Genomic DNA, 22,385 nt, shown 5'->3' on the forward strand with positions numbered 1-22,385 from the left:
CAAAAAGCTGCTGAAATGTTTCCCTGTTCTAGGGGACATCCAGGGTGTAACAGCAGCAAAGTGTTTCCAAGGGGCAGCCCTGTGTGTTTGAACAGCTCCTCAGAGCTGCCCAAGCTGGAGGAGAGGTGCTAGAAGCAGTAAAACAACTGAAGTGCCCCTAATAATTAGTTTAATGATGGAGGCTTTGTAAAATTAGAAGAACAATACAGAGGATGGCAAAATGTAGCAATACTCACCCACTCTTGGATTTATTTTAAGCTCTTCTCTGGTGACCTGTGGTATATTAGCTCCTTTGGCCGGGAGTAGTGTGAAACTTCATTTCTGTTGATTGATAGGAATTAAACCCTAGAGCTCTGCTTTCTGTTATGTGATCTTAGCACAGAATGAGCTTTTGAGGACTTTTTTTTTTTTCCTGGAGGCTATTGTAGATCTACAAAAATAGCCATCTATTTAAAAAATAACACCAGGGACATCATACCAATTTTAGTAACTAAATATCTGGTGCCATCTATAAGATAATTATTCCACCATACACTTGTTTCAAAATACAGCAGTAAAAAGTGCAGTGAAGCTAATGAGCCTAATGGTGATGTAATATTTTCTTCAGATATAATTTAACAAATAATGGTAAGGTATTTTGGAGAAAGGGGTTCATTAGAAGTAAATAACTGAGTGCTGGTGAATTTGAGAGTGTTTTGCCACTCTGTAGACAGTTCAAATCCAGCCTCTACCATATGTGGTATTTGTGTTATGTTTTTATCACTCTGTTAGGAACTGGGGGACTTCTGTTGAAATATTGGTGCTCTTTCTTTGTCCTACTGAAAGGCTTCAGAGCTCACTGCTCTGTGTTGCTTCCTGTGTCCGATTACTGACCACCTCAGGGCAGAGTTACATGTTGACTGCTTGTTGGAAATCAGCACTTCAGAAGAGGATCTCTGATCTCCTTCCAGCTGTGTTAATCACCTGTTGAGGCATTTTATTCCTGGGTGAGTGGACAGTGGTTATAATTGATGTTGAAACTCTGCAGCAAGTGTCTACAGCTGCAATCTTGGAAACTCCTATTTACCAGAAGCTGCTAGAAAAGACTTCCTAGAAGTGCAGAGAGAGTGACAGGAGCTGTCAGAGCCTGGAGAGCAGGAGTTATGAGAAAAGACTGAAGGTGTTGGGGATGCTTATGTTAGAGAAGGAAAGTGATCTATTAAAATACACTCTGCAAGCCTGAGCTAAAGTAAACAATTTAGTCTCAGTGTACATGGAAAATGGGACAAAAAGAAAGTGATTAAAATCACAGATTGAAGAACTGGAACAGGTTCCTGTATCCTCCCCATCTTGGAGACCCTGTTAGCAGGTGTGTCAGGAGAGACCCAGGTCTTGTCACTCCTGTCTTGCCACAGAGGCATGAAGACAAAAGTCACTCCAGCTTTTGTGATACTCTTTTGTATAAAGATGTGGGATTTTTAAACAGATACACAATTTCCTGTGTTTGTAGTTGAATCAGCCCAAACCAAAGGTAAATGGGAGGGCTGTGGTATCTGTTTCCAAATTATTTCCTGCTTTCATTGCCTGTTGCTGTTTTTCTGGCTACCATAAGGTCCCATCTTGCACAGCTCTGGACCTGAAGAAGATGTCCTCTTTTTGTCTGCCCTCTGTGGGAGCTGAGAGTGCTCTCTGAGTGGTTCCAGCCTGGTTACCTGCTGAGCCCTGTTCTGCTGTCCTGCTCCATAACAGTGCAAGTGTTTTCAGACTGGTTTTGTGATGAGTAGCACAAAAAGCATGATAGAAAGCTTTGCAGTTGATGTACTGTGAATTGCACAGCTCGTGTAGCCCTTTCCCTCTAAAGACTAATAAAAGGCAGAGTAAGCTGGGCTCTGCACCTCACTTTTACCAGTAACCATTGATATGGGTCTAACAGAAGTCTCTGTTTATTGTGAAATAGAAGAAATTAGATTAACTTAATATTGAAATAAGTTTATGAAGATTTCATTATCTTGTTTCAGAATTGAAACAAATAAAGGTTGATGTTCTTACAAGAGTGAATTCCTTATTTAAAGTAAATTCCTTAAAGTACTTACAAAGAGATTTGCAAAGTATTTTCTAAGTTATCTTGTATCCAAACATTTTGTACTGTTTTGGAAGACCTGAAAATCTCTTACTGGTTTTTTCCCCATTAAGATCTACAATATTTCTTTATTCTTAAGTATAGCTTGCTCCATTTAATTATATTTTAATTGTATTCCAATAAATAATTGAAGTTACTGATTGCCACATGCAGAGAAACTGGGATTTCAACTTGTCATTGTGTTCTTAAGCATTGTATTCAACACTCAACATCTGCTTAATTTTAGGCTATAAATCTGCAATTGAAAACAGTTAATATGAACGAATCCCCCATTTATTATGTCTGAATTATTTCCAAGGCAATTGTTCTATTTTACAGTGTAGGGGAAGGAGTTTAATTTTCTATTACTGCCACTCTCATGCTGAGATTTCAAAGTCATGTTGGGTTCTTTCTGGTTCATCTAACATCTCCAACACAAATTCAATGGGTTAATAATTTGAAGACCGAGGATTGCAGAGGGTAGCCCTACAGGCCAAGTTTAGCATAGAAGGGAAATGCACAGGTCTGGAAGAGAATTTGCCTTTGCTGGCACTGGCTGTTTCCTTGGCTGTTTTCCAGCCAAGTGGGAGCTCATTTGTACCTTCTTCAGTGGAGTCAGTGGCTAGGGCTTGTGGAGGGCACATGTCCAATGGAATAAAAGGTCACTGTTTTACTTTGTGCTCCTCCCAAGCAGCAAAGTAAGCATCTCTACCCAGTTCAGGTCCAATGCCTTTTGGTTTTACTGGTCTGGCCTTTTTTGGTTCAGCCCTGCCCTCTCAGGCAGTGCATTCAGGCTGCAAGCTCAGAGCAGCCAGAAGGATGGCAGTGAGTGGATTCCTCCTCACAGCCCCCATCTTCCCATGTCCTCTGTACTGAAAACAGCCAAAAGGTGCTGCTGCCCAGCCACAGCTCTGCAGTGGCACCACACCTGGCTTCTCTCTTTCTTACTGGGAGAAGAACCACTGGAGGGCTGTTAAAACCCTCTGAGCAAAGTCAGAGCTGCCTCTGGCAGTGCTTCCTGCAAGGGCCAGGAGGGCTGACCCGGAGGCAGCTGCCTCCTATATGGGTGGTGGTTCCATGCAGTGGCATCACCTCAGCCCTCTCAAGGTTTGGTGGCCTTTGCCAAGGGTCTGAGCTTTGCTAAGGCCCTGAGAAAACCTCAGCTATCTTCTCAGGGGAGCCTCAGCTCCCTTGCAGGGGCTGTGGGGGTGCTGATTCTGGCTCTCTCACACAAGATGGGTGCCCATCCTGTGCAGCCACTCCCTGTGTTGCTGTATTTCTGTTAGCAATGTTGTGCATAGTACCTCACTGCATTTCCAGGAGAGGATTCCGCCTGGGAAGGATTCTGCTTGGATTTCTCCAAATCTGGATCAAACAGCAAAACAACCCCTGTCACCATGCATGCCACCGCTGCTGGTTGTCCGCCATGGCCTAGTGCCACCCAGTGGTGCTGGGCAGGGTCTGGGGCCTGATCCCATCCCCTGAGTTGTCTCACGTAGAGCTGTGCTGCACACTCTGCTTTTGAGCTCTGTCCAGGCCCTCAGTCTGGGGATTAGATCAGCATTGTTCCTTCTCCTAAATGGCTTTTGCATGTTGGTTGTACCAGCATCTGCTGCCTGGAAGAAGGAGTTGAAGTGATGGAGAAAAGGCAGAAACTTGTAAACTAGGATATATCCTGCACCCATTCACTGGTGAGGGAGCTGGTGGGCGCCACAGCCTGCTGTAAATTTTATGCAGAGCATCATTTTCTCCATCCTCTTCCTCAGTGGCTCTCTGAGAAGTGTTTTGTGAGTCTCTGCAGCACACCTCCTCATGCTGCCATCCCTGGCCTTGGCCACACTAGTGCTGGTGTAAAGCTCTTGCATGTTCCTCATGGGCCTTTTAACCATCAGACCTGTGGCTCCACAATGCTCCAAGAGATCCAGGCAGCAGTGACTAGCAGAATTCCTTGGAGAAGGCAGGCGTGTGCTAATGTGAGTAATTCAGAGTAGCTAAAATTAGCAGACAGAGAGGTTTTGTGGGAGCGTCTCGCTGGCAGCAGAGCTGGCACAGGCCGTGCTCAGCTCCCTCCTGAAGCTGTCAGCAGCCATCAGTGGAATATGCAGCTGTTCAGCCAATCCTGAATTTTCTTTTAGGTGATCTCTTTCCTACAGTTTTTGCAGAGACTGTAAAATAGTTTTTGTCTCATTCCACTATGGCTGCTTGTGTTCCTCATCAGTAACTCCAGTATGTGCTACATCCTTTTCACTATTAGAAATTATTATGATTTGGAAGTGGCTTATGCCATCTCTTCATGGATGTCATTAGAAGCAGGAAAACAACTGCTGTGCTTTGCAGTCTGCTTTGTAATGGGCATATTGTCCAAGGTATCTCAATGTCACTGGAAAGCTCTTCTAGACTCCCATGGAGGATGGATGAGACCTTTACTGTGTGCCAATATGAAGCAAGTAATGGGAGACACAGGAGTGGAGCTGTCTCAGCCTAGACAGGCTGATCCTTATCCTCACTGGATACATGGAGATGTTGGGGATGCTGCTCCAAAGTCTGGGTTCCCCAGTACACAGCTGGGGTACGACTGAGGATATGTTTTCAGGAATATAATTTTAGCCATATCTCCAAATGAATAATAAAAAGCTGATTCTATCATGCTGTCAGTCACTGTTAAACCAAATCTGTCAGAGAAAATGCTCAAGAATATTACATTTCTACAAATTTAATGAGAATAGACAGCTGCATCAAGGAAAGAGACCTAATTAGTGTCCACAGAGAGGAGAAAGTGGTCTGAACTCAGCCCTTCTCAGAGACTGGAGGTGTGCAGGTATCCCTAGATCATGTAAGAGGCACATTTGTTATTAACCATTAGAGAATCAATGTGCAAACCACTACCAAGGGTTTGGCAGTTCCAATGCTCATAAAAGCACATGCTAGTTTATGGTATGAGAAAATTTGATCATATTGAAATAGAACAATGACCAGTTCATGGTAACATGTGGGATTGAGCAGGCTGATGTTCTTATAGCATGGAAAGTATGGCCTGGGACTGGCAAGATTTGTCTCAGAGGTTGGGATGCTCAGTTCCCTGCTGTTTGCAGAGGGAATTGGTATTCAAGTTGGGTAGACAGTTGTAAATCTCATCAATGGTTTCTTCTCATTTTCCACAAGGTGTTCCTAACCAAGTCTGTGGTCTTTTATGCCTTCCTTGTGGATCCTGGCACTGCTTCAGAGTTCCCTGTGGATCTTGAAGCACTGCGTGCAGCAGTAATTGTAACTCCATGGTGTGTGACTCCTGGGCTACTTAGATTAAGATAAAAAAAAAAAGAGAAAAAGAAATTCTTTAATATAAAGTAAAAGCATAAATAAGAGAAATAAGTCTAAACTCTCTCTTTTCCCCCTAGGAAAAGGCAGCAAAGTGTAATTCAGACATGCTTTTGGCTTGGCAAACATTGTCTGGTCGGCAACGTGTGCCACAGTGTATTTTTCTGCTATTAACAGGGGAGGATTGGTTTCCCTGACTGTGTACACAGGGCTTTATTTTATGTGTAACTTTAAAGAGAAACCTTAGTCTCTAGAGAATTTTCCAGTGATGTAATATTTTAGAAAGATCCTTTGTAGTACTTCACCAACAAGGCAAAGCACCAAAACAGCTTTCCCTTGTCCTGCAACTGTTTTCAGGGAAATCTTCCACCTCTTAAACATGCCCACACTACTGTGCAAACATGAGAAAGTAGGAACCTGCTGTAAGCTTGATGCTGTATTTACAAGGGACATCTTTGCTGAATAGTCCTTTTGGTTAAAGTTAGTGAATAGAAATTGGAATAGAGCATGGGCTTTGTAGAATAATTGCATCTCTAAAAATCATAGCAGCAGTTCATCTCCAGCCAGATCAGTCTGCTTTCATATGCCTTTCCTGTCCCTTTCCCCTGTTTCACATGGGAATACAAGAAGAATTGACAGTCTCTCATATTAATGCTGTATTATTAGAAAACTTTCACTAGAAGGATAAGTTAAGTTTTATAGTTTGTTTATTTATTTGAAGGCCTACCAAGACAGATGCTTGTGCTATGGATGTTGTCATTGAGGATTGAATAAATACTAACTTTTGAAGTTCAGTTTGAAAGAATTACTAATTAAAAGTTATTTTTGCTTGGTAAACCATATTAAACCATATTAACTGATATTTTACATCTTGCAAATAGAAAATCCTAAGTGGTTTTATTATAGATATGCTGCATGAGGCAGAAGTACACATCCCTTTAACAGTGTGCACTGATTAGACCCCTGATTTCTGGGAAGCAGGGTCTTAAAGCTGCCTTTCCCAATCCTGAATTGGGAGCACTCTGTGGGAAATTTGCCATGTACTGTGTTGCTGCCTGACCTTAGAAAATGCACTTGGAAAACCGGTCTCATTATGAAATGTACCATTTCACTATGCAGTAGTTCAAGGGATTGGAAGAAGAATTTAATTGCAAAGGTATCTCATTAACTAATGGGTGATCTTGCACATAGGAAGCATGGCTTGTTAATAAACTGTTAGTCTAAGAATGATTCAAGTAGGCAATATGTTCTTTTTTCTTAAGACCTCTTTTTTTCTTTTGTTCTAAAGACAGAACTAAACTCTTACAACACTGATTAATGACATCCAATTTTGTGGTTATGTCCCCTTATTTCTCCATTCATCTCTTTCTACAACATTTGTAATTTAGTTCAGAAACTGCATCTGGAGAAGCAAACATTTCTGGGATCACAGATTAGTTAAGATTTTGCTCCCCACTGGAGATTTGTGGGTAGGAGCTGCAATTCCATTCCAAAATCTAATTAAAAATCAGGTACATAAGAAAGTAGTGAAAAATCTTACCCATAAGAAGAATGTCTGGGAGCTCTGCTTTTTAATGAACTGTTAGACTAGGAATCAAATACACAAGCAGTATGTGCAGGGTTTTTAGGGTTTTATTCTTCTCTCTTCATGAGGCAAACCTCAACTGTCACATCATTCCTCACTTACCAGGCTTACTGGAAATCTCAGTTTCTCTTCACTTTCCAGAACAGCCCTAATGATTTTGCAGTGTCGGATCGTAAACTGTAGGTGACATGGAAATAGGGTCAGCTAAAAGGATTTCCTGGGATTTTCATTTGGGAATTAATTCTGTTGGACACTTCACCACAGTAGTTTTAGGGACTGTTAAATTGTATCTGTGTGTATTAGCATCAACAGCACTTACCCGATGACTTGTTGGGCACTACTAATTATATAAAGAAGGCATAAATTTTTGTTAGGTAAAATCCACTCAATACCTTTGAGAAAGAGGCCATTTGAGAATCCACCTGCTCTAACTTGGACACTAGATTTAGAAATGTTCATCTTAGCAAATAAGATGCTAGTTGTCCTCATTATGTATTTTTTACATTCCCGGGGCACTTGGAAAATCGAACCAGAAATGTTTGAATAATGTACAGAACTTTGAGCAATATAAATCAAATTAATGTATTGGATACAATACCAATGCAAGTCTGTCTTGATCTCCCTTTCTGGGCTTTTGAAATTGGTGACAAGATAGTATTTCCAGAAGCTGAAGTCCATTTTGTCAATACTGTGCTCACATTGCTCTTTTAGAGGCAACTGACTTTTAATTGTTTTTCACATCACATAGGTTCAAATATTGGTCAAGTTCTAAAAGCTAATGATAAACTATTTTAGGTAGATAGGGCAGAGAGAAGATCAAAGAAATCATTATCACCAGATGATGTAACAGGATTTTTGGGATGGATTTTAAGGTATGTGGAAGCAAATTAATATATGAGGTAATTTTATGAGTAGTCTCAATTGATTTATCAAACCATTAGTTCTTCCTACCTTTGATGTGTGCCTCCTGTGAAAAATCAGGATTCCCCTGTTGGTTCTTCCAGGCTACAGCTGACTTCAACAGAATCTGAATGAACTTGAAATATATATCTGCTCTGCAAACACAATCAGGCAGCAAATGAATCTCAAGACAACAGACTAGAGAGGATTTCTAGGCAGCCATTACCAAGCTCTCAGACTTTTCCATAAGTCTTGTACATCTTAAGACAGAATAAAGATTTTTATTCATTGTGTAAGTTGCCAGGGGCATAAGAAGGAAATCATCAAGGTGGAAATGTGCATTCACCATGTCTGCTCTTAGTCCCAAATGAAAGAAGGGTATCAATACTTTTTCAGGCTAACACATTAATTTAGTACAATAGGTTGGAAACTGATGCAAGAGGTCAACCAAAGCAGTAAAAGGCCTGCCTGGCCTGCAGGCTTCTACTTACTGTGTCCTTTTGCTAATTCTTGTTTGAGTCCTGTGATCTTCCTACAGAAAAGCAGTCAAGTGTGATCGTGTGTCCATCCACATCCAGCAAGTGCAAACATGTGCTTCATGCACCACCTTAATTGCTTAATCAAGCTCCTTCTATTGTGAGGCACAACCATACAGAAACCAGATGGAAGATATTTTTATCAGGCGGGCCATAGGACTAAAGAAACATGGTCACTGAACATTGCTGTCCTTAAAAACCCCAGGATTGGGATACAACTGCATCCATGCATCCTCCCCACAATGTGAAAATTCAGGCAGCAGCCACTGTCATAAACCCAGACTCAATCTTACCTCCCCTTTCAGATACCAAAACCTGAGCTTGCTTAAGGGACATAAGCACACATTGACAATGATTTTAGAGGAGTTTATATAAAAGAAGGTTGAGGCAGTTATTTCACATTTGGAATTTTGGTTCCTTTTGGTTTTTTTTTTCTTGGAGTCATTAGTTTTGTGGATGATTTTAGCAGTTTGCATAACATAACCCCCATAAGAGACCAGTGCAGTATTCTTTTTGTTTTCAAGTGGTAGGAAAATGTCTGAGTGTATCTGAGCTGTTTTCTCTGCTGTTTGTCAAGCCTGTTATAGCAACAGAGGTTTTAACTTGTTCTCCTTATTTTTATGTTATAAAGCAGTTAGAATTATGCATTAAGCTAATGCTCTGGTGGGTTCTCCATCAAATCCCCAGTAATTGTACTTTTGCAGTCTTTTCCACTAGAGGCTTCAAGTACTGGTTTGATTATGCTGTGATCACTGCTTTTACTCCACACAATACAAGAGAAGCAAAATCCTTGATTATAATTGCAGGCATGTTTATTTAGCCAGGCACTTGCCCAGTCCTAATTGACAACCTGAATTGTGCAGCATGGTCATCAAAATGGGCAAGAGCATTTGTGAATAACTCATGGCTTTGACAAACATTGTATCTGCAGGTTTGGTGGCAAAATTGGCAGTAGTGAAATATTTAAGAATTCTGGTATTTAGGCTGCCAGAACTGGGTTTTCAATTACCACCTCAATAAGATGGAGAATGCAAGTTCATGTTCTAGTCTCATTGTTTCTGCCACTGGCTGCAGACTCAGCAGGACAAATGTACATTAGTTTATATTGTCAGGGCTATCTTTGCAAGCAGATGGGCTAGAAATCTAATTAAAAAACCCAAAAGCTTTGATTCTGGCAAAAAAATAGAAAAGTCTGTAGGACAACTCTAAATCCTCTGAATTAAATGGATGTTCTATGTCAATGCCATTCTATTATCACGCTTATAAATAAAATATGAAGGGGTCTAATTTCACATAGACCCATAAATGGGCTCATTTGTGAGTTTAATAAAGCATGTGTATTTAGTACAATTAGATAAGCATATGTAGAGAGCAATAAATGATTCCTATATAAAATCAGCACACGTGTAACAGAGAATATATCCCAGCCTGGATAAATAAGCACATGCTTAGATTATTAACTGATCTCTCTTAAGTTTTTTAAAATGAACTCTGAGGTGGCCACAACTATTTGTAATTTTTCTGCAATTATGGATCTTCCCTGTGTCTGAAGATGTGGTAGATACAATATATTCAATGGAAGAATGCAGTGGCTTCAACAAAGAGAAGTGTGGTATCATGCACAAGAAGGGGGTGAATAACCCAACGAGGTTCGCCTGACTCAGTCTCATCCCTTGGACTACAGTGCTCCAGCCAGGTGTAAAAATATGCATAACTTGTGAAGCTGTAATTGCAAAGAAAAAACTACATGTATATGTGTTATTTCAGTATCAGGGACTCACATGTCATAGGCTTTTCTTAAACTGGGAGATGTGTCCAGTGTGAGGCTAAGGGTTTGCAGAGCAGCTGTGAAATGGATTCTGCTGATCCTCATCAGTTTTTTGCTGACAGAGTGGGGAAGGGGTAGCTATGGTTGTTCAGCTTGCTACAGAAGCCCACCACATTGGGCCCATTTCTGCACAGGATGTTATATTGGCATTAGCTGAACTCACAGGTAGGAAACCCATTAGTCTGGGGGAATAGATGTGGCCTGATGTGTGTTTGATGTGCCTGTTCCAGGCCAAATGAGTGGCTCAGTATTAGGCCAATATACTTAGGTGCAGTATTTCAAGGATCTGCTCTCTCTGATTTTCATTACTGTGGGCTTGCTGACATCTACAATAAATTGTAAGTTCTCTGACTAGCATATTCCTATCATTACCAACCTGGCGTATGTTAATTTGTCAATATAATTTTCTGGTCTGTCAGCAGGAAAAGCACCACCTAGGGTATGTAGTTCCTGAGATGAATAGGTTGATGATCATTCACATGTGGCACTTGTAGATGGATTTGCCAGTGAAGTTTTATTGTGCTTTTGATAGAGAAGCAATATAGCTAATAAGGAAAAGGGAGCAGGCAGTTGAAACTGGGCAATTACTTTTCAGAGCATTTATCTGAACCTGCTTTAGCTGATACAATAGTTCCTCTGGTTTTTCCAGTTATTGGTGACTGATCAGCAGAGGTACTGATGGAGAACTGAAATTATTTGCAATTGGGCTGCAAATTCAGGATTGTAAGGGAAGCAACATTAAAACTGCATTACCATGACAGCAATGTGTGAGTTCCTATCAGTGTGGCACAGTGCCTGGCATGATGGATGCTAAACCTGAGGAGACCACACTGGTGCCCGAGGAGCTCAGTCTCCTGCAAAGATGAGAGTATCTGAGGCTGGAGAAATACCTCAAGTGATCTTGGGAAGACACTCAGAGAATGTTAGCTCAGAGAGTGACTCACCTGGGGTTTGCACATTTATTGCCAGTGTTTTGACTGTTGGATTCATTTTTGCTTTCCATAAGCTTTTTAGATTCAGCTTTCTCACTCTGGGTGTCAATGGTGTCTTTTGGGTCTTCTACTACCTTTGAAATACTGAGTTATCAACCTCTTTGTGCTCAGTCAGCTCCAGGGATGTTGATCTCCCCCACATTTATGTCTCCACACATAAAAAGGGATGATACCTCACATCCATGGCTTCACTGGCATGGCTTAGTTCCTCTTACTAGACCCAGTGAGAGAGCCTGGCCTTTCTAGGAGACAGATTCAGAATAAATTGGATGTGAGTTAGAGGTTTTGGAGCTGAGTTGGGAATAACTCATCAGTTCCCCCTGTGTCCTGAGGACTGTAAAAAGGACTTTCTCCACTCTCAATGCCGTCGTGATAGTTTTTTGAAAGAATGAGTAAAGTCTGCTGTATGAAAGAATACACAAACATTGATTTTGCAAGTGTATCTTAAAGCATAGATTGATTTTGTAGCTTCAGAGCAAGTCCTTCTGGATGTAATAAAACAGGCAGTCTTCAGCCAGCCTGGCATGGCAGGAAGCATCTATCTGATAAGTGAACTATTTTAGGTAAATCATTGTGCCTACAAAAACCTGCTTTGTTTGTGTATGGGTGGAGCTCAAAAAGAAAAAGAAAAAAAGAGTACCACTCATTTATTAGTCATGGTCAGTCCTCAGTGTCCAGCCCAGGGAAAAAAGAGGCATCAGCTTTTTAATTGTGCAATTCTAAAGAGAACTGAAATTCTTGTAGAGTATCTAAGCAGACTCATGGACCATGGAGTGTTTCTGGGTTTCAACCATGCCTTCTGACAGATGCACTGGAATCCAGTGTTTGCCCTTATGTCTGTGGATTCTGGCAAAAATCCTGTAAGTCTTAAGGAGTAGTCATGCCATTTTTGCTTAGAAGACGGTAAGTGCAAAGTGAATCTCATGCTGAACTCTGCACTGCAAATGGGCAGAAGCTAAGACAGTTGTGGAAGAATCTGCTATTTTGAAGTGCAAGTTTTTAAGTGAGGAAAAATCCAAAAGACTTAGAAATTTCCCACAAACATACCTCTAAAATGTTATATCAGTCAAAATATTTTGATAAAATTCAAAGTTTTTCTCCTTTTTTTTTTGAGTAGACTGATTTAAAAAAAAAGGAAAAAATGAAAAAAAAATCATCTGAAAAGGTAAACCAGAATATTTTGCTCTTACAAAAGCCTTTTTTCAGTTTTAAATTCAGTAATACTTTCATGAGAACCTGCACTCATTATGGAATATCTTACTTTGAATTGACATGTAGCATCTCATCTTCTCTCCCCAGCTCCTTATTTTAATTGCAGTTCTTCTCAAATGGGTGTGCATTGCTCTCCTTCACTGCCAGGAGCAGGGTATGGGAACTGACGAGTGCTTAGTGCAGGAGATGTCAGTACCATGTAGAAAAAGTGATTTTACCATCTTTGAAGAGGTTTTTTTTCCTCTTGTCATCTCTGAGCTCAGTCAAGCTCTGGATGAAACGTGCAAGTCCCAGAGTGGTCATACCTGCCTGCATCAGGAAGGAATTTGGCATGGTGTCTGCCTGTGGACATTATTGGATTTTACCAGGTGCTGCTGTTGACTGTCTAGACCTACATTAATCATTCTTTGTGTGAGCTGAACATGTTTGCAGGCTTCTCTGTGCTGTAAAGGGCTTTCCCCTGTGGGTTTCTCTGCCTCCCACAACGTGTTTCAAGGAAATGTATGTATTTGCAATCTGGAGGCTTTCCACTCTGGGGTGACTGTTTTATGGCACTGACTGGAATTCCTGGAGCTGTTCACCCTGCACCATTCACTCACTTGTTAAGTCACTGATGTTGAGAACTGATAAATGAAGATGCTGTGTCTGAGAGCCCGAGCACTCGTTGCCCAGATGAAGTATCCCTTTCCTCATGTGAAAATCTGGCAGTGCTGACCGTGGACTAAACTTCACAGTGAGGGCATGTGAAACAACCTTCATGGTCTCCTTGCTTGAACTGTGAAAAAAACTCAAAGTACAGGCAGAAAGATCCATTTATTTGCTGAATCTTAGGAGTTTGGCTGTACTAAACACAGCTTTATATATTTATTTTTCCTCTGGAATCCAATGGATTTTAATCTTCAAACTTGCTTCCAATAGCCTCTGCTCATCCAAACCTTTTCAAGATTAGTGTGTTTCTATTTCAACACAACCCTAATATTTATCTTTTTCTGGCAAATTTCAATAACATATAATTTTCATTTGGTAAAGCATTTTTGTTTTGTTTCTGCTAAATCATCTCAAATGCAAGACTTTAAACGCTCAAGAGAGAGTTGAATGGTACTTACTGTTCAAATATTTCTTTGTTGTAGTAACAAATCTTTAAATGTAGCCCTGCTTTAACAAAAAACAAAGCCCTGATTAATTTCATATTTGTCTCAGCAGCTGTTTCAAGGAAGACCTGCCAGATATTGATCCAAATGTAGTAGACATGCAGCAACAAAAGGGGAAGAGGGTAAATGGGTTTAGATGAAGGCATCATTTACCAGCAGAAACTTAACAGGAATGTGAAAAATTATAGCATTTGTCCTCCAGATTTGGATTGAACAGCTGAGATCATGCATTTTTTGGACACAGCTGTGTTTTATATCTTTGCTATTTGAATGAAGACAGGAAGCTTCTCAAATAGTGTTTATTTGCTCAATTAAATAGGAGGTCAAATGCCTGCAGAGCTTTGGGTCCCAGTTCTGGTCTGGGTTGTAACAATGCAGATCAGGATTTTTACCTGGGTAGAAGAGAACTCAACACAGCCCTGCTGCACCCTGACAGAGATGCCAGGGGGACCTGCACCTCTCAGAATGACCCCCAGGCCCTCATGGAATCATGGTTACATATTGCAAAGAGCTTTTCTTACACCTAGGTGGTGTCTGTTCTTCCTACCTTACATCATTTTACGGCAGAATTGCTTGGAGCTCAGAGCCATTTTTCTTAGATGTAAAAACTGAATACCAAAATGAGCTACTTGCTTGAGAATATCAGGAGAACCCATCTGGCACCAGTTAGTTCCTGCTGCAGTATATGGGATTTTTCTGCCTTTCTGTTCCCTTCCTGTTGTCTTGGGGCCAGAGGCAGGGGTTGAATGTGGATGTTGTGCAGCCCACACATCTGCATTCTTGTGCCATTCACAGACACACCTCATGTCCCCTAAGAGCAGTGGCTGGAAACCAGAGACAGGAGGTTTGTCTTTGTCTGGACCTCACTGGCTCCAAGTCTTTTTACAACATGTCACTGAAATTTCTCTAGATCACTGCTTTATGTCCAGCTCCAGCCACTGTGAAACTGGCTTTGATTTCTTTCTCTCTCTTTTTAAAAAAGAAAAGTGACAATGAGTAATTCCTTTCCAGTGCTGAAAGAGAATAAACAAATTTAGGTCACAGTAAGGAAGAAAGGATTAATTGGAAGTGGAGTCTGGGTGGCTGTTTCTTCTCTAATTGCAAAAAACCATTGTGAAACCAAGTTCAAAAATATAAGAAGGAAAATCTAGGATGATGATTGTCCACCTACAGTGTTTTAGGTAGCTGAAGTGCTCTGGTGGGAGCTTGCTGTGAATTGCATCCAGAGTGATGGTGCTCTTGGGTTGTGCATCGCTAAGTTCCTCCCCTGGTGTCTGATATAGCAGCACAGAAGGGAGATGTGAGGATTAGGAGTCACGAGTGTCCCAGGATGTTTGAAAAGACAGTCTGTCTCATGCTGCTGAGCAGCCACTGTCACTGGGGATGTGGGTGACAGCTCAGACTGAGAGCACAGGAACACATTTCTTAACTGGGATAATAAGCAAGGTACCATTTGCTGAGAAGTATTAAATAGAGCAAAGGATTTTAATAAATAATGCTAGTTCAGGAGTGCTTGGCAAACAGGTCTACTCAAAATTGCTTTATCTGGTCCTTTAAATGTAATGAAAAGTAAATTATGAATATTGACTGTTTCTACTGACAAGGTGAACTTCAAGCTCAACGTGGTGATGTGAAACCAAAGAATGAAAGTCTGTAAGTGACACTGATTATAAACCTCTCTGTCTGGTTTTATTTCCAAGCTGAGTAAATAAACCACACATAAAATGAATAAAAATTTGCAATTAATCAAAAAATATTAACACATAGATCACTGAAGTGATCCTTGGTGCATTTTGATATGGAAGCTAGGTAGCAGAGTTAGTAAGTTCTCATTTGAAATGAGGCCTTTGGGATAACAGTTTGTGCTTGGAAGCTTTTACATACCTGCTTTTCTCCTCTCCCTCCCCCTTTTCCACCCTCAGCTTCTGAACCAATTGGCTGACTATAGCCACATTTATCAAAGGAAGGGTGATCTCAAAAATAATTAATTTCCTGCAGATTTTGCTCTTATGTATTGATGCCTGAAGAGCTACTTGTTATTCTGACAGTGTCTCCTGACAAGGTTATGCTGACCTGCCTTAAAAGAGACCTTGCTCTCCCTGTTAACAAATCATATTTAGAATGAGATGCTGGACATGTCAGATCTGGGCTTTTAGTGGTCCAACAGGAATGCTAAATGTGCTGCTTCATCATTAACTCATGACTGCAAAATGGGAATGGAGATATTATGTTATTTCAGCTAATCAAGTGCTGAAGCTTCCAAATGCCAGAAGCTTGGGCCAAACCATAAGGGTGAAAAATACACATAATCAATAGGTATCTGAAAGATTAATCAGAAAGCATGAAGTCCTTAAATTCATTTGGTACCCAGTGACCCAGCTCTTGCCAAAGAAAATACAATTTAGAGCGTGCCTGAATTAAAGAGGAAATTTGAGAAAATAACCTTAGGAAAGTACCCTAGAAACCAAAATAGGGGCGTTTATTTTTACAAAATTATCACATCTGCTTCTGAGTTTCAATTGTCTGCCTTTTTTTTAAATCCAGATCATAAGTATTATTTTCACAAATATTCTTGGGTACTTTTATTAGACTTAGAAGATGGTCTTTGCTTAAAAGCAGTGGAGCAACTGAAATGACTTATCAACTATCAAATAATTTCTGCTCACCATTGCAAATCTAGTCCAGATGAGCACAGCCAAAAGGCTGATGGATTGTCCAAATACCTTGATTTGAGTGTTTTTTCCAGTTTCTGGTCAAATATCAATACCGGAAAAAATTAAGCAGCACAATCAACATTAATTGCCATACTAAAGTGGTTACTTGTGTGTAATAGATATGTGTATTGATGTATCATCTTGGGAGCCAGGAATAAGGCATGTCTTGCTTGGGAAATGTGGAGGAAGCTTGATTGCTACTGATGCTTTTCCCGATCAATTGCTAAATTGGGAAGGGTTGGAGTTGTTGCTTTGATGCAATAAAGTTAATAAGCCTGGCTGGTCCATTCAAAAGGAGCCTCACATCATTTCCTCAATCCATGCTGAGGTAACTGAAGAAAAATGACTGACTGTCAGAGATGACAGATTGTCCCAGATTGCCTCACCAGAGTTTATCAGAGCTTCATTATGTCTAAGCCAACTTTTTTAGGATGCTGTCAATAGCTGGAAATATTTGGATATTGCAACTTTTTTTTTAATAAATTGCCCCACAATTATGTTAGCCTTTTGTGCTTTCACATCCGTGTTCAGTTTTGGTTTTGCAGACCATTATTACTCATAATTTTTAATTCCCTGGATTTGCATTTATGGTTTCCTGAAAATTAATTTATTGGAATTTATTCCAGGCAGCTGAAGACTGTAGTATGAATATAGGTAGCTGCAGACCTCCAGCAAGGCAGGCTGCTTAAACAAACATAGCATGGCTGATGGTCCCTGTCCTGAAGAGGTTACACTCTAAATAGTTTTCTTATCTCACTCTTCTTTCTTTGAGATATTAGTACCTCATTAGAATCTGGCTACCTGTTTGTGCAGGGTAAGTGCTCTCTAAGGCACCCTCTCTGCAGCAAGCTCTGCAACTGAAAGTAGAAATGATGAGCAGGCAGCTTTCTGTCTTGCAACATTTTAAACACCATTAAATAATCGCTTTTGGCAAGCAGGTTTAGAAATCGGGTGCTAATTTTCTGCAAAAAGTCAGAGAAATGTGGAGTTATCACTGTGCTGGGGGAATCAAATTGTGTAGATAAGACTAAAGACCCACAGATCTTTTTACAGATTACTACCATTCATCACATTAAAGAAAAAAATTTGCAAGTAGAATTATTTCTGCAAGAATGTCATCAACACTCTTGAAATAGAGTTGAATTTTCTCAAAATGATAAATACTGTCCATTTGTATGTTTCCTGCACTACAATTTAAAAGGGGCATCCACCTTTGCACTTTTATATTTCATACAGGAGTTTACATGTCCATGTGATGAACGAAGTAGGGAAATTGTCTTTATAATAAAGAGCATTGTTTGAAGTTTTGTATTATTGGTGGAAGAGTGGTTACCTGTTGATGTGTTTTGAACATAAGAATTCTGTGATTATTCTTCTTCCTTTCCTCCATTTCCATCCCTCTTTCCCATCAGTTTCATACTTGAAAATGTACTAAGCTTGTTGGAAGCTTGGTCTAGCTACAAGGATTGTGGATAGAGCTGGTGGCAAATAATGCTTGTTCCAGGGAAAGAATCAGAGAGCATCCCCAGCCTGGTCCTCAGGATCAGTGACCATTCTCCTGGGTCCATCAGAAAAATCTGGGGAATCCTTGCCATTTCTTCTTCTACTGAAAACCTGCTGTAAAGTCTCCAGAGGCAGGACAGTGGGAGTTTGGGATGTTTTGAAGCATTTTTTTGCACACACACGCTTAGGCATCATGTGCTGGTGGGAGTGGGTGGCAATACTGCCTGCTCCCTGCACTGCTTCTCTGCGCCTCACAGGCCTGGAGAGGCTGCAAACCTTCAGCAGACAGACTCCAGCCTGTATTGACATTTCTTGGTTCCCTACCTGGAGTATCTGTTTTAATGCAGGCTGAACTTCTAGTCATGGTGGTATATAATCAAGGGTGTCAAGGTATCACACTGCCATTGCTCTACAGCTAGAGTTTGATTTTGTGTCTAAGACTTCAGGTTCATAAACAAAAGACTTCAGTCTTCTAGGACATTCCTGTTCTGCTTACTGAAACAGGTTTTATCAGTAAGTATTAATTTACTGTTTTACATCAAATTAGGTAAACTGGCAGGTTCGCAGTGGTGAGGGGAGTTGGAATGAAGCTAATACTGTCTATGCCTTGCTGTGGTTGCAATGGATGGTGGTGGTGTATTTATTTATATCAGAAAAGACAGATTGCACTTAGCTGTTACTTGTCCTCTCTTGGGGCTGTCCATGTGTCTGTATGGCTCCTGCATCTCTTTGTCAAGTGCTTGAAGAAATCCTTGGGAAAGTGTGTTCAGGATAACAGGGATCAGTGATTTGGCAGAAGTTCCTGAAGGATCCTCTAAAGCTTTGCAAGAAAAAAAAAAGAAAAAATAACACAAAACACAAACCCCTTTCTATTCATTGCTTTCTGATTTGCTTCCTTGTCTCAACTCTTGTTCCAAAAGGCAAGAGGTGGTAGCACCCCCAACAAAGCTTCTTTTACAGCCTTTTTTTTGGCATTAGTTATGAAAGGATCAGATGTCTGACCTTTCAGCAGTAGGTAAAAGGAGAATAAAAATATCTGTATTCCTGACAGTGTTTGGAAGTGCCTGGTCTCCCTTGTTTTCCTTTGCACTGGCTGTTGTATGAAGTGTGCTCTGGATGTGCCAGTAATATTAAGGCAGAGGACCAAGCTTGTTGTCTCTGAGTGCTCCTGTCTGGCAGTATGTTGAGACTGTTCATGTTAGTGAACTCTCAAAATACATCCATCCAGTGTGCCTCCTCTGAAGAACTAGATTTTCTGGGCTTGTTCCAGCCCAGAAATCTAGTTGTAAGCTTTATAGAGCTGTTTTCCATTGAATATGTAGGAGATGGATCTTATTATCAGAAAGAGTGTTTTAAGATGTTATAGAGGTAGAGTGCAGTGAAAATCCTCCTGTGTGTTTGTGCACTGGGAATATTTCTTTGGAGTCTTAACAGTTTTGCAATTTCTACATTATACCCAAACTTCTTTTTCTGAGGATTAATACTACTATGTCCCTTGAAAAGTTATGCTGAAAGCTGCACAGACTTGACTTGATATGTCCTTTTATTCTTTCTCCTCTCTCCTTGTGAGGAAAAAGAAGAGATGTGTTTGCAAGGGAATGCTGTGGTGTTGTTGGGCCCCACGCATTGCCAGTGACCAGGCCAGATAGCTGCCTTGGACTTCTGAGAAGGGAGGAGCATGGGCTGGGGGAAAAGTCTGACTGCAGATTGAAAAAGGTCCTGCAGCATTTGGAAGATCAGTTGTGAGGGAAAAGGGCTCCAATGATAACAGTGCACATGCTGAGTCACAAGGGCCTTCCTGACAGGGAGTAATTGCAAGGCATTTTTCTGGACATGACACTTTTCTGGAAGTTAAACTTTTTAAAGAGGCCTCTAAAACTGAAGGCACCCAAATTTAAAAGTGGCTGGTAATGCTAAGGCACAGGACCTGGCTTGTTGACTTTGGCTGGGTTCAATATGTTGAAAGCAGAATCCATTGTATGTACACATAAAGAGCTTCTACACAGATGTATTTGATTCTGTTTCCAATTGTGTGAAAGTATGCATGCTTTTTAGTGAATGTTTGAATTAAGTGTGTTTGAAAGATTAGAGAGTAAACCGTAATCTAGACACTTGCATTTCACGTAAATTACATTATAGTCAATTTAATATGACCTTTCTTATGGCCTTTATACTGTACTACCTCTTGTTGTTTATGTTAATCCTTCCTTCCTTTGCTCTGAAGCACCAAACACCAGCAACAAAAGCCAAGTCTCACTGTGGCTGCCCACAATATTAATTATCATGATGTGCTTTTATTCTTGCAGTGAAGATGTTTGCAAACGAGGATTCACTGTTATTATCGATATGCGGGGATCCAAATGGGATTTGATCAAGCCTCTCCTGAAAACCCTTCAAGAAGCCTTTCCTGCTGAGATTCACGTTGCCCTGATTATAAAACCTGATAATTTTTGGCAGAAGCAGAAAACAAACTTCGGCAGTTCCAAGTTCATCTTTGAGGTGAGAGCCATGTAGGAATGAATTGTAAAGCATCATTTCTGATACGAACTTTTCTTCAGGTAAAAACCCCAAAAAAACCCACAACTCTAAATCCGTCAAAATACTAAAGATACAGTTTTCTAGATGCAAATGTATGACTTTGTTAGTTTACCTCTACCCAACTTCCACTAGTGGCTTTTGTTTTTTGTAAAAGACATTTGCTAAATTTTCACCTTTTTCATTTAATTTAGATTTGCAGTTCAAGGATAGCATTAACAACTTGTGTGAATGATAAGGTGCCTCAGGCATGTCCTTTGAGAAGTAACCAGTATGTAACTGCATAATTAAGGGGAATTTTACTAACTTTGTTGTTGACGAAGACAAACCAGCTGTCTTCGCTGTCGCACTTCAGTTTTCTGTGAATTTCAGCTTCTTGCCCAAAAAGAAGCTGAAGTTCAGGTGCATGAAGTGCTCATACATCAATTATGCCACACCATGACTTAGTCATTGTGGGTTTTTTAATAATTCACTGAGAAACACTTATATTGTTGGCTGTTTAACCAATCCATTAATTTCAGAGACACGGAGATTTTTCATCTCTGGAACGCAGAAGAGGATTTGGCTATAGCTCTTGATGTTTACTGCAATGGAAGACTGTATTTTAGTATATATTTAAGTTTTGTTGAAGTCAGTGTGGTATAAGTGTGTCCTTATCTTCAGCCTCTTCTTGCAAGGACCCTTGAATTGCTGTGGGGAATTAGATTGGTGTTACTCATTAACACAATTTTTCATTATTATCACATTTTAAGTGCTTGTAAATTTTCACCCCTGTTTCCCAAAATCCAGTCAACTCATAAATATTGCTTTGATTAAATAATTCTTTACACTCCTTGGTACCTTTGAGGACAGATAAAACAATAGAGTTTGAGTATGTATTTTCAGAAGATTTGTTTGGTTTTAAAATTAATACCTTCTGGAGGCTTGACACATATTTTTATTATGTGGAGTTGTTGTAAGGATAGCAAAGAGTAAACTGTGACCAAGTTATGCTTCGTGTTTACAGCTCTGAGTCTGTGTTGTTTAAAAAGCTCCAGATTCATTTGCTGGAATGTATTATGGGTATTTTCATTTTGCGTGGGTTATCAGTGCCTTTGAGCCTTAGTCTGTCTGCAGGGCTATTCACATGGGTGTCCAATGGTTCACAAGGTTTTGGGCTGCATATTGGACCACCTTCGGACACTCAGAATCACAGAATAGTTTAGATCCTTCAATTCCATTATTCAAACAAAGATTTCGTAAGCTGTGGTCCACCCTGCAATATCCACACCACAGTCAAGGAACTTCTATTGAAAGGATTCTTTTAAGGCCAGATTTCTCTTTTGAGCTAAAGGAAGCATTATGTGTGTGCCAGGGCACTGTGGGACCCTTAGTGGACTCTGATGAGCTGTATTTTGGGGAGTGAGATTCTGGCACAATGTTTCTGTGTCACAGTCCAGAGTGAAGCATGTACATGGATCTTCACCCAGAGAGAGAAAGAAAAGTGCTTGTTTGATGTATGTGGATTCCAAAGTTTTCTGTCACTTTGAGGAATGGACCAGGCAGCTTTTTTAGCATTAATTCAGAGGTGCTTTCAAGACTATTTTCCTTCTCCTGCAGAAGGAGGCTAAACAGTGGACGGCACTTTTAAAATTGATTTCAAAAAGAAGGATGAGCAATGCCTAGGAAACTGTAAGCACTTTCCTGCCTCACTAAAACTGTTTTCATTAGAGTTTGAAGAACTACATAAAAAATCAAACCTGAATAAAGAAAATTTCTGCTGAATTTGAGAAATGAAAAGCCTTTCTACTGTCTCATAATGTCAAATTCTGTGCATGATTAGAGTAATGTTTCCATTAGCCTGACAGACTGCAGGGAGATGCCCAAGTGTTAGCCATGAAGCGAAGTATTTCTCTGACAGGCAGTTAAACTCTAAACTGAATTATCTTCAAGGTCTCAGTGTCCAAGTCAGGAGGTATAAAAATTTTAAAATGCTCAGAAGCGGCATACTTACCTTCTCAATGTTTGTTTGCTCCT

The 22,385-nt window shown here is 40.3% G+C and overlaps 1 protein-coding gene across 6 annotated transcripts in view; it reads left to right on the plus strand.

The window, feature by feature from the left end:
* Positions 1–22,385, plus strand: part of KALRN (kalirin RhoGEF kinase) — a 465,987-nt gene that overhangs the window by 167,737 nt on the left and 275,865 nt on the right. For all 6 annotated transcript variants that reach the window (XM_030952836.1, XM_030952840.1, XM_030952837.1 and 3 more), the window contains exon 5: positions 20,141–20,333. In XM_030952836.1, coding sequence (XP_030808696.1) covers positions 20,141–20,333 — 193 coding nt within the window. The remainder of the gene's footprint in view (positions 1–20,140; positions 20,334–22,385) is intronic.

This window comes from Camarhynchus parvulus, chromosome 7 (genome assembly GCF_901933205.1).
Source record: "Camarhynchus parvulus chromosome 7, STF_HiC, whole genome shotgun sequence".
NCBI lineage: Eukaryota > Metazoa > Chordata > Aves > Passeriformes > Thraupidae > Camarhynchus > Camarhynchus parvulus.